Raw genomic sequence first — 17,370 nt, 5'->3', positions numbered from 1 at the left:
ACGATGTAACTTGAAGAAGAACTTCCATAGTCATGTCATTTAGGAAGTTCCACCTCCATGATCTTCTTTGTGGCAGACACTTATGGTATATACATGCACCCTAAAGGCTCTGAGAAGTCCCCCCCGGTAAAGAAATGTATTTAATGTTTAACTCTGGTGTTTGCCAGCTACATTCCTGTTTACGCAAGCCAATGTCATGACTCTTGAGGTCTGTGGTGTCACTTTGGAAAACTGCTTGGTCTGAAATGCTTCCCTCCCTCTTTCTTATCTTGACACTAGAGGCCTGGTGCACAAAATTTGTGCACGGATAGGGTCCCTAAGCCTGGCCGGTGATCAGGGCCCATTGGGGCCTTCCTTCCCCCAGCTGCCGGCCGGGGCCTTCCTTCATTCCGCACTGCCCCCTGGTGGTGCACACATCATAGTGAGCGGTTGAACTCCTGGTCTCCCGGTCTGTCGAACTCCTGAGGGGAAAATTTGCATATTTGCCTTTTATTATATACTAGTAGGATACCTGCTCAAGCTCTCACTCATAGGAATGAAAGAACTATTTCAAGGAAGAAAACACTTCTTCTAAGTGTTGAATTGTTTACTGGTGATTTGGAAGCTCCTAGGGTCTTACTATGCGTGGCTTCCTCCATGATGTGGCCAGGAGCAGAGGATGTGAAGGACACTTTCTTTGCAGAGTTGATAAAATGAGAGCCACGCGGACTGCATTAGTATCAGCCGGCAGAAGCACACCTGTCCTGCGCCGGGTCAGGCATTTCAATAGGACTCCCAGGAGGATGCTGATAAATATCTTTGCTCATTGCTTCCATCTTAACTAGATTTTCTTTTTTCATTTCATAGGTTTATATTTTTCGAGCTGACCGAAGATCAGGCACCTTAATTAAGATTTTTCAGGCATCAGGTAAAAAGGTAAGATTCTTGGTATACATGTGTGTGTTGTTTGAGAGATGTCATCATGGGGAAGTCAGATTTTACACGCTGGAAAAATGGGTTTAAAGGCTGTCTCTGGGGCCTGTGTTTATGTGGTGGTTCTGTTGCCTGTTGGTGCCTTTCTTTACCTTCTCAGCATTGAGTGTAACCTGCAGATTCATGGGATTCAGGTTGTTGTTGGAGACAGGTAGCAAGATGAGTGTGTACGTGGCCAAGTTCAGCATAGAGTTTTTTGGTAAAAGGTTGTATTTTACACTGTCATCGAATGACTGCATACTCTGTTTCTCTTGGCCTCTCTGTCTCTCTCCATCTGTCTGTCTGTCTTTGCCTCATACATACACATCTGCACCTCCAGAGAGATCACGCACAGTTGTGTACAGGTAGCAAGCAGACCTGATTACTTTCCAAGGAGGCCCGCAGACAAATGGGTCTCACGCTCCCTCTCTCACCAGCACGGCGCCACCCCGCCGCCTCGCATCCTGAGCCCTCTGCCACCATTGCCACAGGGACTGTTGTCACACGAAGAAAAACCAGAAAGAGTCACCCGTTTCCCTTTAGAGCCTTGGAATAGAAATAGCCCTCAAATTAGTCTTGGGCAGAGTTTATTTGCCTGCGTCATCTTGTCCTCATACCATCCCTAATCCAAATTCCTGCAGATTTTCCATCTTAATTTCTATCCATAGTGCACAGAAGTCTGAAAGTAAGCCAGTTGGAGATGCTGTTGGTTATTAAACAGGGGCTTATCCGCCACGCACTCCTTAGTGTGGCTTAGATCAGCGGGCTTGCTTAGCATGACTGGCAGCTCTAAGGGGACAGGAATTCAGCTGGGAGGTGAGGCGGGGTTAGTGAGCTCTGGGGAGAGGACAGGACCTGAGGCTTGGGAGGGAGACACCAGGAGACTGTCAGAAGGTGATTTCCCTTCCACTACCCAGAGAAATGGGGGGAAAAAGGCTGTTTCCTTCCTGGGCGGCCATGTGTCCTGGCCCTAGTTCAGTTTCTGCTCAGAGTCAGACCTGCTGTACGAGTTACATATTGTTCTGATGACGAATCCTATTGCGAGGACAAAAATCTACTCATTTTGTGCAGTTTTAGCAACCTTAAGGCACATGCTCAGTATTGAATTGTCATCATATTTTCAGTAAAAAATAAAATAAAACAATGCATCTCCAAACTCGCTTTTGTGACATTTTCCCCTGAGAACAGCTCCGCGTTCCCCCGAGAGCTGGGCTGCCTGTGTTATTTTAACATTTCCAACCCGCAAGGCAGCGACCCTGGAAAATGACCTCGAGCGGTTCTGCAAAGGTTTCCAAGCACCCCCAGCGTTAGAGAGAAATAACGGTGCGTTAGTGGCGAAGAGTCCCCAGGACCAAGGCGAGTGTGGGCGCTGCTTGTCATTTTCTTTAGGGCTCGTCTTGCCCGCTCCTGGCACCGTTCCAGACTTTCTCCTTCGTCGGCCAGTCCCTCCTGCCCTCTGGTTGCACTGTCTTCTAGCTTTACCCCCATCGCCTCCTTTTGATTTTGAAATAGACCCTTATTCTCCTTAGGCATTTTCTTCCGCTTTTTTCCCGAAGATATGAGGAATTCTTGCCCATCTGACATCTCTGTCATTTCATAGGGGAAGGTCATGACCCCAGGCTCTCAAAGGATGCCTTTAGCGGAGTCTCACACACACAAGAGGGGTCTGACTCAGTAAACCACCAGTCCCTTCTGCTTTCGTGTGGCCAGAATTTGATCAGATAGTCTTATCTCCTGGCTTCACCTTGAGAAAAGAAAGAAAAAGGGAAAGAAAGAAAAAAACCCAGTTCTGGTCTTCATTGGTGGGCATGCCTCATGCATAGGACACATGAGGAATCACCAGTGTGTGTGCGGACCAGATGTTAATCGAGGCCCACGTCCCCGCATCCCCAGGCTGACGGGAGCTCTCCGAGCAAGGACCGTGCACCCCACGGCGCGCCGTTGCCAGGCTGAAGTTTTACGGAATTGACTGAGTATGTGATGCATCAGTTATGTCAAAACAGAGATAGGGAACTTCACGTCCAGGGATTTCTGAGTTAACACCGAAGAACATGCCAAGTTAAACAGCCCATTAGAATGAGACAAGTCGTTCCCTGGGGCCTTGCCTGGGTCTCAGTCCTTTGACTCATGTCCGGGTAGGGAGATCGATCGGCACAGCCACCGAGTCGGCGACAGGCCCCTGGTTTCTGTGTCCCTGCCTCCCGTGCCTCGGAACCTTCCCTGCCCTCCTCTCTTGGGCATGAGGGGTTGGGGGGCATGTGGGTTGAGTGAACGTGGCCTTGGCATGTGCCTGGGAAAGGGCATCGGAGTTCTCTTGGCCCAGGGGTCACTGCAGGGAGGGGTCTGGAGTGTCCTCCACCTGTGTCAGACTCCCCGGGGTCAGCTGCCCACACTCTCGCAACAGTGAAAGGAAATGCTGCTTCGTGTCCATAGAACCAGAGCCCTTTTATTTGAAAACATGGATTTTAAAAGGGTAGCCTTTCTAATAAAGATCAGAGCTTGCATGCTGGTAGCCTCTGGAAAGGATACAGCCTACAAAACCGTTTGTTTGTCCTGTGTAGTAAGTTTGTTTGTTTGTTTTTAATAGGAATTAGTTGCTATCATTAAAAAAAAAAATAGGCCCTTCAAATAAATTGTTTTATTTTGGGCTTCTCTTGGACAATGGGACGGTTGGCCTTCCTCAGGGTAGCAGTTGACCGAAGCTGGGTAGGAGCTGCTCCCGTCGCTGGGTCTGTGGATGCCAGTTTGCCACAGTCTCCACCACTCCCTGTTGTGCCTTAGCCACTGAAGCCTAGTGTCACTTGCCACCTGTAAGCATACTCGCACTGCTATTTGTTTCCTACCTGTTATATCACTTGCTTGGATCCCATTCACGTTTGGGTTTAAGAACCCCGACTTAAGGTAATAGGGACTGGATTAGGCTATGATTAAGGATGAGCCCGTGTAGCCTGGCTGGGTCCCTCATCCATCCAATGGTCCACGAATTCTCCCTTTTTCTGTCACTTCAGCCCATGAGTTCCTAACTGGCTGGGAGGGGGGTCACCCGTTTCCCATGTCACATTTGTTTCATGCCTCCTCGTGTCCTGAAACTTCATATTCCTATTTGCCGGGCCTTGTCAGATGTCTGCATCATGAGGTGCTTTTATGATGGTTGGAACCTATACTTGCAACCTCAGTTTGTATTTTTAAAAACAGTGCCTCGTTCTCCCGGGATGGGTCCGTTGGTTGTCCCCCTGGGCAGGGCTCCAGGACAGGGGACTCTGAGCCAGTTAGCTCTGGTCTCCTGGCGCCTGGGGTCCCCGCGTCACAGCTGCAAGACACAGGGAAGTCGGGTGTTTGCCCGTTCGCCTTGGCGTTCTGGCTTGCGGGCAGCGCCACCGGCAGGGCCTGTGAGGGGTCCGGGGCTGGAGGAGAGCGAGGGCCTCGTGTGTGAGGGCAGACACTGAACGCTTTGTTGCAACTCGACTTGGTTGCAGATGGGCTCTTACTTCGGCTCCTCCTTATGCGCAGTTGACCTGAACTCGGACGGCCTCTCCGACCTGCTGGTGGGGGCCCCCATGTTTTCTGAGATCAGGGACGAGGGGCAGGTCACCGTCTACATCAACAGAGGAAATGTGAGTACAGTGCTGGGCGGCCTGTGGACAGGGGGTGGGAGGGGGACATGTCTAGCAAGTAGTAACCGAGCACCCCTCTGGGCTAGGCACTGGGCCCCGCGACGAGCTTCCTACCTTCAGAAAGCTCAGAGTTCCACTGATGGAAAGTTACAACTGCCAACACACAGGGGTTCGGGAAAATCTTTTTTTTTTGTTTTCTTTTTTTTAAAATATATTTTATTGATTTTTTACAGAGAGGAAGGGAGAGAGATAGAGAGTTAGAAACATCGATGAGAGAGAAACATCGATCAGCTGCCTCCTGCACATCTCCCACTGGAGATGTGCCCGCAACCCAGATACATGCCTTTGTCCGGAATCGAACCTGGGACCTTTCAGTCCGCAGGCCGACGCTCTATCCACTGAGCCAAACCGGTTTCGGCACCACCCATTTTTAATAAAAATTCTCAGCAAAGTGGGAATAGAGGGATCAACATAATAATAGAGGAATCAGCATTTCTCATATATGACAAACCGGGAAAATCTTAATGGCGGTGTTTTGAGTGCCTACCGGGTACCAGGAACTGTTCCTCCCGCTCTCTGTGAATGAGTTCAGTATAATGTGCACCTGGTATCAGTGGCCCCCATGTTTCAGGTGAAAAACAAACAAACTGAGGCCCAGAGAGGTCAGGTAACCTGCCCCAAATCACACAGCTAAGGAGTGGTGGGGCCGGGGTTTGAACCCAGGCAGGCTGGATTCAGAGCTTCAGCTCTAGATTGTGCTGCCTTCCTCAGTGTGTACACGCATCTGCCCAGGCAGCAGAGAATCCTTCTCAGAGGACACAACGGCTAGAAGGAATCTTGAGGAAGGAGTGGGAGTTGGGCAGACAGGCAGGAGTGGGCTGGGAGCTGGGTGAGTGGGTGGAGGTGTGAGGCAGCAGGGCCACTTAGTTCAGCACTGGGGCTGGGTGGGGACCAAGAGCCCTAATCAGATGTCCCTTATCCTGCAGCATCATGAAAGGGATGTGATGGGGCAGAAAGATGCCTCTGTTTCCCTTTAGCTGAGTGGAGGACGTGGTGGGGGGAGAGCAGTGAGAAAGCGGAATCTTTTCAGGACCTGGAAGTAAGAGTGATCAGCCAGGAGGGAATGGTTAAATGAATCAATTCTGGTACCACCAGCTTTGGAGCTAACATGAGAAAATGCTTATGAGATAATCAGTGCAAAGCAGGATTAAAAACTGGGTATACAAACCACCTTAAACAATAGAGCAAATCCACAGAGGAGGATAATAACATCGCTCTGGGTGGTGGTCTTGGGCAGATTTTTAGTTTTATCTTTATCCAAAATAGCAAACATGTCATGCTTTCATCATCAAAAAAACAACAACCGGTGAGTGTACTTTTAAGCACTGACAAGATGCTAGATATCCCAGTTGGGTAGAGGCGCTGGCGTGTCACCTTAACCAGGCGGGCAGGTGCCAGGACGAAAGGGCAGCCATTGACAGAGGAGCCAGGGCACACGCGAGCCTTGGGCTTTCTTGGATGTTTGCAAACTCTTTGCAAGGGAAGGAAGATGCTTCCTGGTACCTGGTGCAGCCACTGGTCACCTGCATCTCTGCTGACGTTTCAGTGAGGGGGACGGGGTGGGGGAGGTGCCTGGGGGACATGAGGTGGTCATTGTGGAGATGAGAACAGCAGGCATTCACTCAGCCCCTCCCAGCCACTCTGTCTGCAGGAGCCTGACACATCTGCGTGGGTGTTAACTTGTCTGAGGCGATCAGGCGACCAGACGGATAGCCCGGCCATGTGTCTAAGTCGGGGCGTGGACACTTGGAGCAGGGGAGTTCCCCAGATCTTCTCTGGGAACATTTCACCCCCACATCTCACCCCCCACAGCCCAGGTTTCTTAAAGCCAAGTGCTGACCCTAAGTACCTAAGTATTCTTATTTCTCTTGAACCTCTTCCTATTTTTTTAAAAAAAAAATATTTTTATTGGTTTCAGAGAGGAAGGGAGAAGGGAGAGAGAGAGAGAGAGAAAGAGAGAAACTTCAATGATGAGAGAGAATCACTGATTGGCTGCCTCCCGCACGCTCCCTCCAGAAGGCACCCCAGGCTGTTGGAGAGCCCCATGCTGCCCAGGTACAAGGGACCCATCTTGCCCCCAGACAGAGCGGTTTGGGTGCCTTTGATTCTGCCCAGGAGTTTCCTGTCCATGGGGGTGCGCTAGAGAGGTGGTGTCCCAGCTCTGTTTTTTTTTTTTTTTATTGTGTTTTTGTTTTGTTTTCCGGTTTTCCTCCATCCTGTTTCCCAGGGAGCCCTGGAGGAGCAGCTGGCCCTAAGCGGGGATGGCGCCTACAACGCACACTTTGGGGAGAGCATCGCCAGCTTGGGGGACCTTGACGACGATGGGTTCCCAGGTGGGTGAGCGCCTGCTCCCTGCCTTCCAACCTGGCCCCCCCGTGATGGCCTTCTGGATCTACCTGCCCAAGGGGGGAGGGGGGGGGCGGGGAGAGGACCCCCTGAGAGAAGATGCTCTCTGTGCGGGCACTCAGGGCTGAGCTCTGAGCCCACGGGCGTTGGCTTTGCAGGAGTCCCGTCTCGTCTGTGTTTTGCTATGTGATTGTGGGGCCAGTGAACCTTGGGGCCAGTCCACTGGGGCTTCGAATGGCAGAGGAGCTCAAGCCAGCTTCCTCCCGGCGCAGATACATCTTGTCTCTGAGCCTCTGAGGCTCCACAGGGCTCTACCGCGTTGTTCGTGAAATGAGCAAGGCGAGAGTTTGACATTCTCTCTCCTGATAGTCACAGCATGCTGGACTGACTTTTTAAAAAATATACTTTTATTGATTTCAGAGAGGAAGGGAGAGGGAGAAAGAGATAGAAGCATCTGTGATGAGAGAGAATCATTGATCGGCTGCCTCCTGCACGTCCCACACTGGGGATCGAGCCCACCACTGGGCATGTGCCCTGACTGGGAATCAAACCAAGACCTCCTGGTTCATAGGTCGATGCTCAACCGCTGAGCCACACCGGCCGGGTTGAACTGACTTTTGAATAAGTTTTAATTGTTGGGGGTTGGGGATACCAAATGTGTAGTTCTGTTTGGACAGCAGTTGTCCTTCCCGGATGTGGCCTCTCTCTCTGGCCTGTTCAGAGCCTCCTCCCCTCCCTGTAGAGGCAGATGTCAGACATCAGGACCTGTGGGAGCCATGTCACTGGGCGATGGCCGAGGTGGAAGAGGGACTGGGGACTGCTCTTGCCTCAGGCCAGGCTGCTTGGACGCCCTCACACCACTGGCCTGAGAGGCCTTCGTTCAAGAGCGGGGGATCGCCACTGGAGGTCACATGGGTGCACGCCTCTCACCCTTGACCTCACTTCTGCAGACACATGACTTTCGTTAAAAGCAAAGGGCAAAAAATAAGGAAGATCTAGGCTTTGTTCCAGGAATTGTCAGTTTGTGAGAATAGTGTCAGTTTTTTTCTGTGTGTGAAGCAAATGCCATTGTATACATTTCCTTATCCAGGAATAGAGTTGACTTTTTTTTAAAAAAATATTTTTATTGATTCAAAGAGGGAGAGAGAGAAACATCAATGATGAGAGAGACTCACTGACTGGCTGCCTCCTGCCCGCCCCACACAAGGGGCTGAGCCAGTAACCCAGGCCTATGCTCTGACCGGGAATCGAACCCGGGACCCTTCAGTCTGCAGTCCAATGTTCTATCCACTGAGCTAAACCACCTAGGGCTAGAGTTGGCTTTCTCTATGCAGTAACCATTGTCTATAGAATACTCCCTCTGGCGGATGGGAATTGGGCCAGAGGTTTATCTTTGTATTTCTTCTTTTGGGTGGTTCAGTGATATTTTTCTCCCTAAGAGAATGAGCTAGGAGCTTTCCCGGAATTAAACTCTTCCCACCTCCTATCATTTTCTTTTGACTTTTTTTTTTTTTTCTGCTGAGAGATTATGTGCCTGAGTGGATGCTTGAACAAGCAACAACCAGGACATTTTTGGTTTGGGGGGACTCAGACATCATGGCAGGAATGAGGGAATCTGCTCTTAGGGTATTCCACGTGGCTTTTCTCACCGCAGCTGTTTCTCTCCCCTCAGACGTGGCCGTCGGTGCGCCCATGGAGGACGACTTCTCGGGCGCCGTCTACATCTACCACGGGGACGCCGACGGGATAGTCCCACAGTACTCGATGGTAATGGTGGGAGAGGGAACTGTTTGTTCATCCGTTCATTCCACTTTCCTCTGTGCCACACCCTGGGGGCCAGAGGCGCCGACGACTTCGCTCCCGCCCTTGGCCTTGCCACCCTCTAATGAAAGGCACAGACGATGGGTACTGCTGATGAAAGAGCAAGACATTTATAGACTCCAGAGTTGGCCGACATTGAGGGGTGCACTCTGCCGACACAAGATCATGTCCAAATTCTTACCCAGAGTTAGAGCGATTGATTTAAGGGGAGGCTTTCTTTGTTGTTCTTGTTGTTACTCCTTTGTCAACCGGCTGTGCTAAAGCTGAAGGATCTATTGTAAAACATGATCTAGAAAGACTGTGATCCCCGGAGGAGGGACCTGAAAGCCGTCACAGGGCTGTTGTCCCAGTTGGCACGGACACGAGAAGCGGCTTACGCCCTGGCCTCGTGCCCCAGACTGGGGAACATGGAAGTGGTGAGTTCATTTTTTTTGTCGTATCAGCTTGGTGTTCAAACTTGCTGATGGTGCCGAGCCCAGCCCCTGGGAAACAGGAAGTGGTGCTCTGGGCAGCAGCACCGCCAGGATGTCTGTGCGGAGAGGGGCCCAGGCCTGCGGCGTGCTCCCGGCGGGTCAGGGACAGGGAGGGACGGAGCCCAAACGGAGAAATTCCCCATCAGCAAATACTGACTTACCGAGCGCTTATTATGCGCTCCCGCCTTCCTGCTCATGCTTAAATTTCTCATCGAGAAGAGGATTATGGCTAAGGAAACACAGTGTTGCACGGAGCCTTGCTTTTATAAAAGGTTCTATAAATGTTCCATAAAATGAAATGGTAGTAAAATACCAAAACCAGCTCCCGTCCTGAAGTTCCTAGGTAAGGGAAAAACAGACTTTACAAGTTGATTTTTAGAGGCAGTACGTCCTGGGAGGTCAGCTTGTACATTCATAGTTGTTCTTCTTGCTGCACTAGAAGTTGGCTGCTTATGGGCCGAGGGTCGCTGCCAGTGGGGCGTCAGGCTCCCGCTGGGCAGGGCCTCCTGCTCCGTGTGTGACTCCGGGGGGCAGATACCGAGTGGAGGGACAGCTCTGCCTCTTACCTTGAATCCTCCTAACAGCCATGCGAGACGAGTACTTTTTTTTTTATTGCTTAAAATATTACAAAGAGTAGTACATATGTCTCCTTTTTTTCCCGCTTGACCTTCCTCCGGCCTCCCCTACTCCCCCCCCCCCCCCCCCCCCCCGCCTGTTTCTTGTGTCCCAGACGAGTACTTTTATCACCCACCTTTTATTTGTGGGGTGACTGTGGCCAGGGAGGTTCTTTAACTTGCCCAACATGTGGCAACATGGCCATCGAAACTGCCAGTCCGACTCCCAAATCTTTCGTTGTACCCACCACCCTCCGCTGCACGTCGGAGCAAGGACCCCTGGCGGAAGCCCAGTGGGAAAACGTAGGAATGTGGAAACTTCGCTGTGAGACGTACGTGCTCCAAGGGGCCTTTATCTACACGGATCTTCCACGTTTTATCAGAAAAGAACCACGGATGGTGGGAATACGCTCTTAGGGGATTCTGCCAGCATAGCAAAGGGAGAGGGCTGCAGTCACAGTTGGGGGTCCCATGCGCATCACCAGGGCTGCTCTAGTCTGAGTGGGGGGCACCCTTCCCTGGGGAGCGACAAGCTGAGGGTTCTTGCACATTGCCCCGGAACTCATTCCTCTTTCTTGAGTTCACCGTGAAGAGTGTTGGTTTAGGATCCATGGTGTCTTTCTCAACTCCAGAGCCCTGTCGTGGCGGCCCCTGTGGTCTTCCTGCTGAGGAGCTGACCATCATCCCCAGAGCCCCGTCCTCGGCCAGCCGACCGCCCGGGGTCACTCTCCACGCATCCTTCTGGAAGCTTGTTCCTGGACCTCGGAAGCCAGCCACACGGGGAGGCAACCTGCGAGGGCCCCCTCCCCCTCGCTCCAGTGTTTTGTTCCGTTGCTGGGCGGAATCCTGCAGGCAGGCAGCTGACGTCTAAATGTGTGGTCAGCATGGTGCCTGCAGTAGGAAGCGGGGATCAGCAGCTGGGCCCGGCCGGCCTTTGTCAGCAGGTTGGCTCGTTAACGTTGACAGAGAGAAGTCATTTGGGGCTCTTCAAAAAAGAAAAAAAAGAAAGAAAGAAAGAAACAACTATGATTAGACTTTTCCGAGCTGCCCCTATGGATGTGATAAGGTCAGGGATTGAGAAAGGAAACTAAAACCTTCTCATGACAGAGTCTTCGGGGCCCAGGTCCGGACAGAGCGGGCATTGTGTGGGTGAACTCGGAGAGGAAATCAGAAACAACCCCGGGCGAGGCAGGCGCTTTTCCTTGGCCCGGCTCGGTATTATTTCTGCTGGGTAAATCGTGCGATCGGAGTCAAGTTCTTCCACGTCGCTCGTTCCTCTTTCTCCGGGGGCCCCGTGAAAAGGGTTGATTTTAAGATCCTTGCGTGCCTCTCTGGGTTCCACAGCCCCCTGGGCACGTTAGGGCGGCCCCTGCGATCTCTCCCCTCTCTCCTGCCCGGAGGACACTGTCTACAAACCTGGTGGGGCTCCTGGTTTTCATTTAGAGTTATTAGCACCGAGCAGACGTGTCTTCCTGGCTTTCTGGCCTAATGGCCTGCAGATGTCTGCGGGAGAACGTCAGCCTGCATCGCCACCCCCGAGCGGACCACCCCTCCGCTCTTCCCCCGCGCCCCGGCCGGCCGAGCAGACCTCAGACAGGCAAAGGGAGGGCAGGCTGCCGCCGGCGTTGGTGGACCTCAGAGCGAGGTGGTCGGCTTCAAGATGTGGCGCCCATCCACATTTGTTTACCCAGGGCCATGTGGGATGCGGACTGTGCCTGGGAGCGAGACACATGTCTTCAGGGTTCTGACTTGTACGCTGATGCTCGCTCATCTCCTGCTGGATGGCCTCACTGGAGATGGCGAGTGGAGGGCTATTTGTAGCAGGGAATGGCCTTGGCCTAGTGTCCATCTGTAGATCCTATGGAAAATTCCCTCCCCCAGCCTCGTGACTTCTCTGGAGGTTGGCCCAGTAAGGAAAAGGGTGAGGGGAGAAAGCCCACAGGGAGCCCCTGGGCATCTGTGTGCCTGGTTCTGACGAGGATTTTGCTGCGTGGCATGAAAACAAAGCATTTCTCTTGTCACCTACCATGAGGGTATCACGGACTGAGCCTCCGCAAGGAGACCGTATAGACAAAGAGAAGGCGGGACAGGTCAGATGCCAGAAGATAGGACTCTTCTGATTCAGGAAGCTCAGCCCCACAAAGGTCGATGTATGACGAAGGTTGCTTATAAGCAGATCATCTTGATCCACCGTGTGAACATACGGTGATGAATGATGAATCAAGAGCACAGATGCTGAGTGCCTGGCGTTGGTCGGGCCATGAACTCTGAATGGTTGGTTGAGAGCTGCCCTCCAGGGAGGAGGCTCCAGCGAATTTGGGGGGTTTCCTACAGTGCATGGGAGGTCCAGGGCCTTGGAGTTCTAGATTTCCGAGGTAAAGCTGCTTCACCCTGTCAGGGAAGCTCAGGAGCCTGCAGATCTTCTGGTTGGCTGCATGGAGAGGTGGTCGCCCGTGGCCGGCTGGTCCATCTAGACATGCGCATTGCCTGTCCGCCTAGGGAAAGACTCCAACGTGTACCGCTTAGGGGAGAAGTGTAACATGGTTAGTTACATGTTTGGGAAGGGTGATATAAGGGAAAGTATGTTCTTAGAATTTCAGCCAGCTCTCCCCGTGTAAACACGACACAGAACCTTCATTAGAAAGGGCAGCCGCACATTATCCACTTCACACTTCACTGAACATGTCAAAACATCAACACACTGGGCTGGGTAGCTCTTTCGTTAGCCCCTAACTTAGAAACAAATGTAAATCATGGCATCTGGCGAAGGCAAGGAATAGTAAAGGAGTGTGTGGTCTTTAGCTGCCTGCCAAAGACTCCCTGATCAAATCAGGACTCCTTTTTTTAAAGCTTTTCTTTCAACAAAGTCAAGACCAGGTGTCCTCGGAAGCTGGGCTAAAACAGTCACGGGCCTTATCCGGGACGGTGTTCCTTTCCGGCGACTCAGTGTCCCTGTTGTCTGTTTCAGAAACTGTCCGGGCGGAAGATCAGCCCAGTCCTGCGGATGTTCGGGCAGTCCATGTCAGGAGGCATCGACATGGATGGGAACGGCTATCCCGGTAAGCCATTTCCCTTAAGGCAGATGAGGTACACCAGTGGTTCTCAACCTGTGGGTCGCGACCCCTTTGGGGGTCGAACGACCCTTTCACAGGGGTCGCCTAAGACCATTGGAAAACACATATATAATCACACATTGCTTTTGTGATTAATCACTATGCTTTAATTATGTTCAATTTGTAGCAATGAAATTGGGGGTCACCACAACATGAGGAACTGTATTAAAGGGTCGCGGCATTAGGAAGGTTGAGAACCACTGAGATACACGAAGGAAAAATGCACGAGGTAGCGTGGTTACGTCTCTTTAGGATTAGGAAAATTCACACCCTTAGCAGGGGGTGTTTGGCCTGGTGTTTGATTTTAAGGTGAAAATGTGGAAGTCTCTTTTGGGGTTTTTTATTTTTTTTTAATATGTTTTTTATTGATTTCAGAGAGGAAGGCAGAGGGAGAGAGAGAAACATCAATGATGAGAATCATTGAATGGCTGCCTCTTGCACGACCCCGAGTGGTCGAGACCACAACGTGGGCATGTACCCTGACTCGGAATTGAACCATGACCCCCTGGTTCGTAGGTCAATGCTCAGCCACTGAGCCACGTCCACAGGGCATTTTTTGGGTTTTTTTAAATGACCTACTCTGAAGAGTGGAAGCAGCAGGTGGGTGGATTTTACAGTGAATTCTGTGGCTGCCAGTCTTTCTCATGAAGAAAAAAAACACGCACATCTACATTAAAAATTATAAATAGTGAAACCTTATGTTTTCCTTGATATTATTTTTTAAAATATGTTTTTTATTGATTTTAGGGAGAGATGAAGGGTGAGAGAGAGGAGAGGGAGAAACATTGGTGTCAGAGAGAAACATTGATCGGTTGCCTCCTGCTCTCACCCCGACCTGGGATCAGATCCGCAACCTGGGTAGGTGCCCTGACCGGGAGTCGAACAAGTGACCTTTTGGTACACGGGATGACACTCAAGCACTGAGACACACCGTTCAGGGCTTCCTTGATATTATTTAATCCTAGTCAGAATTTTCTTACTCTCGAGAGGGGAAAAGGGACTGAGTACCATCCCCCCCCCCCCCCCCGCATGAAAATTATTGAAAGATTTTGAGCAAAAAAGAAAACCGTTGGCGAACAAAGCAGACCTTCCCCGTTCAGGCTGGCTGGCTGGCTGGCTGGCTGGTCTTCAGAGTCAATGCCTTGTGGTGGTTGAAGCAAATTGAATAAAAATGTAGGATTTTCAAACCCCAGTCCCAAGTGATACCTGATTCAGGTGTTTGAAGGGATGGAGTGGGATGAGGTAAGGAAACAGAGATCAGAATTTTAAAAATCCAAAATCATCGTGGAATTCAGAAAAAAATTTCCTGAAACTGTAGGTCATCCTGCTATCTATCTAGAGAAGATGTTTCTTTCCACGAGAGTGCTTCAGGAGGACCTGGGAGAAGTCATGAAATCCTGTAGGAGGGCACCGAGTTCTGTAGTTTCTTCCAGGGTTGTGAGCATCCCTCGCAACGGTACAGAGCCAGGAGGAGTGGGGATAGGAGAGGGTCAGTGTGGACGTTGCTGTCCCTGTAGATCCTCATGGGCCTTTTTCAGTTTGAGAGAGCAGTTCTTGTCCCTGGCAATTTGTGGCCGTTCCTAAATAATGCCTTGCAACGGTTTAGCACTTTAATATATGCAAAATGCTTCCACATGCAATGGGCATCTTTTAATAACCCCCGTAGGTAGGTGGAGATGGGGATGTCCTCCCCTCCCTCCCCCCTCCCACTTTACAGTCAAGGATACTGAGCCTCAGAGGACTGAAGGGACTGGCAGGGACCACACTGTGGTGGGCGAGGACCTAGCCTGCTTCTCTATAAATGCGTGCTGAGCAGGTGTGTTAATACTTCACGAGGAATCTGACTCTAGCTTGCATTTTTCATAAACGAAACGGCCAGTTGATCGGGTTCTTTGATTTTCAGATATTCAATCAATTTGAAAAGACGGTTGGAAAATAACAAAACGAGCAAGCGTACCCAACCGCAAACATTTCAGCAGCAACACAGTTCGTGGATTTGCTCTTTGTTTTTCCCCCAGTGAGGGTGTTGGATAGACGTAGGGCTTCAGGCTCTTGGACTCAGATGCTGGGTTCTGCGAGGAGTAATGGGAACCCCAGGGCTGAGGGCTTATATGAGACGGAAAGAAAGGCAGAGAGCTGTTGGGCGAGTGAATGCTTCCTAAATTAAAGTTATTTAGAATAAACACTGCCAGCTAACACTTGTGTTTTGGTGTGTAGTTTACCAAGTATTTTCTGAATTAAATATCTAATTTCTTATATTATATTTGATACATATTTAAGTACTTCATAAATAGTACATCGAACACATTTAATATTATGTTTGACAAATATTGAATGCATATTTTCTGAAAATGTTACCGGCTTTTGAAGAAGACGTAGGGTAATTCTCTCCGTTGTTCAGACAAGGATGCTGAGCGATTCTGAGGTGGCAGAGAGTGAGGGGGGCGGTGGAAATGAGTCACATGTTCCGCAGAACTCGGGGCTTTCTCCAAGATCATGTAATTCCAGGTAGACCTCTCTTTCATTCATGGATGCCCAAAAGAAATATAATGTGACCCACATATGTAGTTTAGAATATTCTAGTAGCCACATAAAAGAACAGGTGAAATTAATTTCATTTCAGTAACATTTTATTTGGCCCAGTATATCCAGTGTATTATCATTTTAATATATAGTCGATATGGAAATTAAGGAGGTGGCTGTTCTTTTGAACGAGGTCTTTGAAATCGGTCTGGATTTTACACTCACAACACATCTTGGTGCGAACCAGCCACATTCCAAGGGCTCAACGGCCACACCTGGTGATTGGCTGCCGTACGGGCCTGTGTGGCTCTGACAGGACCATTCTGGAGCCCAGAGGCTGGCCATCAGCGGCCCGACCTCAAGGCCAGGCCCCATTGCTGTGGAGAGCCTTGGGATAGAGGGGATAGGCCTCAACAAGTTTCTAAATCTGCATGTTTTTGGCTTTCAGATGTAACTATTGGAGCCTTCATGTCTGACAGCGTGGTTCTTCTAAGGTGAGATGTTCCTCTTGCTTCTTGGATTACATTCTTTGTGGGTGAGGGGAGGGATTGGGGGGGGGGACCTGGGGGAGTCATTCACCATTAGCCAGCAATTCCCTCTGTCCTGCTCCTTGTCGGCTGAGGTGCTTAGTCCGTGGGAATGCTCCCTTTCTTTTAAAAAATATTTTAGTTTATTGATTTGAGAGTGAGAGAAGCATAGTTTGTCGTTCCACTTATTTTTGCCTTCATGGGTTGATTCTTGTATGAGCCCTGACCGGGGATCGAACCTGCAACCTTGGTGTATTGGGAGGATGCTCTAACCAACTGAGCGCGCCGGCCAGGGCCAATGCTACCTTTTCTGTTATTCTCTGTCGCAGGGTTTCTAGCTGGTGGGCCTGCAGTGGCTCACAGGTATGAGAGAGAGCATCCTTGGAGCTCCTAGGCAGAGTCTGCGGCATCCTGGGCCATAGGGGTTTTGCGTTTAGCCATGAACGACCCTTTTCCCCTTTCGATCAGATGCTGTGCTCATACGCTCGTTCCTGTGGGTGCCATGACACTCAGGGGCCCGGGAAGCGCTGTCCTGTCCCATGTCTTCACCTCACACCCTGCATCCTCCCTTCCTCACCTCATCATTCCCCACCCCCAGGGACCAGGAGCCTTCTGCCCAAGGGACAGCGCATCATTCCCTGGTAGCAGTGGAGCTGAGGGACGTGCGCTGGCGCCCAGGCAGCCTGCATCTCCCCTCCAGAGGCCCGTGGGCCGCCATCCCACCCGTGAACCATCTCCAAGCATTTCTGTCTGCATGAGTCAGAGCAGGCAGAATTACACTTTGGAGTGGGAGCCAACTCGTAGGTTTTGTTAATAACCCGATGGCAGAACGTTCTAAAATAGGCAAGTAGGATCTCAGAGCTGGAAGGGGTCCCAGGGGCCATGTGGTTCCTCACCCCAGGTCCCTCTCATGCAGCAGTGCCTTCAGCTTCTGAGGGTACAGCTAACGCCCGGGGAACCCCAAATTCTTTGAAGAGGCAGAATCCCCCTGAGGCTGAGAGTGTGAACCCGGGGGCCTGGTGCTCTGGGTCCCAAGCCAGACTCTGCCTGTATGTGAGTCTGCTGACCTCTCTTTCAGATTCTCATCTGTTCAGCAAGGTAGGAGTACCGACCCATGTGGTTCTCATGAGAACTCCGAGAATTAGTGCCTGTGAAACGCTTAGAACGGGGCCTAATCTCAGTGCTCAATAAATTCGAGCAATTCTGACACGAATTAGGTTACATCTGCCTCCCTCTGAGTCTGCTTCTAGGTCCCCTGTCTCCTATGTAGAGATGGATGGCTTTGGGGCAGGTTTGGCAGGCTGGCGTCTTCCCCAGCCATTCAGGTT

At 50.9% G+C, this 17,370-nt stretch overlaps 1 protein-coding gene across 1 annotated transcript in view; it reads left to right on the top strand.

The window, feature by feature from the left end:
- ITGA9 (integrin subunit alpha 9) overlaps window positions 1–17,370 on the top strand; it is a 264,746-nt gene that overhangs the window by 46,588 nt on the left and 200,788 nt on the right. The window contains exons 8-13 of the mRNA XM_070391612.1: window positions 847–915; window positions 4,428–4,565; window positions 6,853–6,958; window positions 8,644–8,738; window positions 12,848–12,938; window positions 15,964–16,009. Coding sequence (XP_070247713.1) covers window positions 847–915; window positions 4,428–4,565; window positions 6,853–6,958; window positions 8,644–8,738; window positions 12,848–12,938; window positions 15,964–16,009 — 545 coding nt within the window. The remainder of the gene's footprint in view (window positions 1–846; window positions 916–4,427; window positions 4,566–6,852; window positions 6,959–8,643; window positions 8,739–12,847; window positions 12,939–15,963; window positions 16,010–17,370) is intronic.

Source organism: Myotis yumanensis, unplaced genomic scaffold (genome assembly GCF_028538775.1).
Source record: "Myotis yumanensis isolate MYYU_CA2020_CCGP unplaced genomic scaffold, mMyoYum1.0.hap1 SCAF_14, whole genome shotgun sequence".
Lineage (NCBI taxonomy): Eukaryota > Metazoa > Chordata > Mammalia > Chiroptera > Vespertilionidae > Myotis > Myotis yumanensis.
This window is presented reverse-complemented; position numbering and strand designations above follow the sequence as displayed.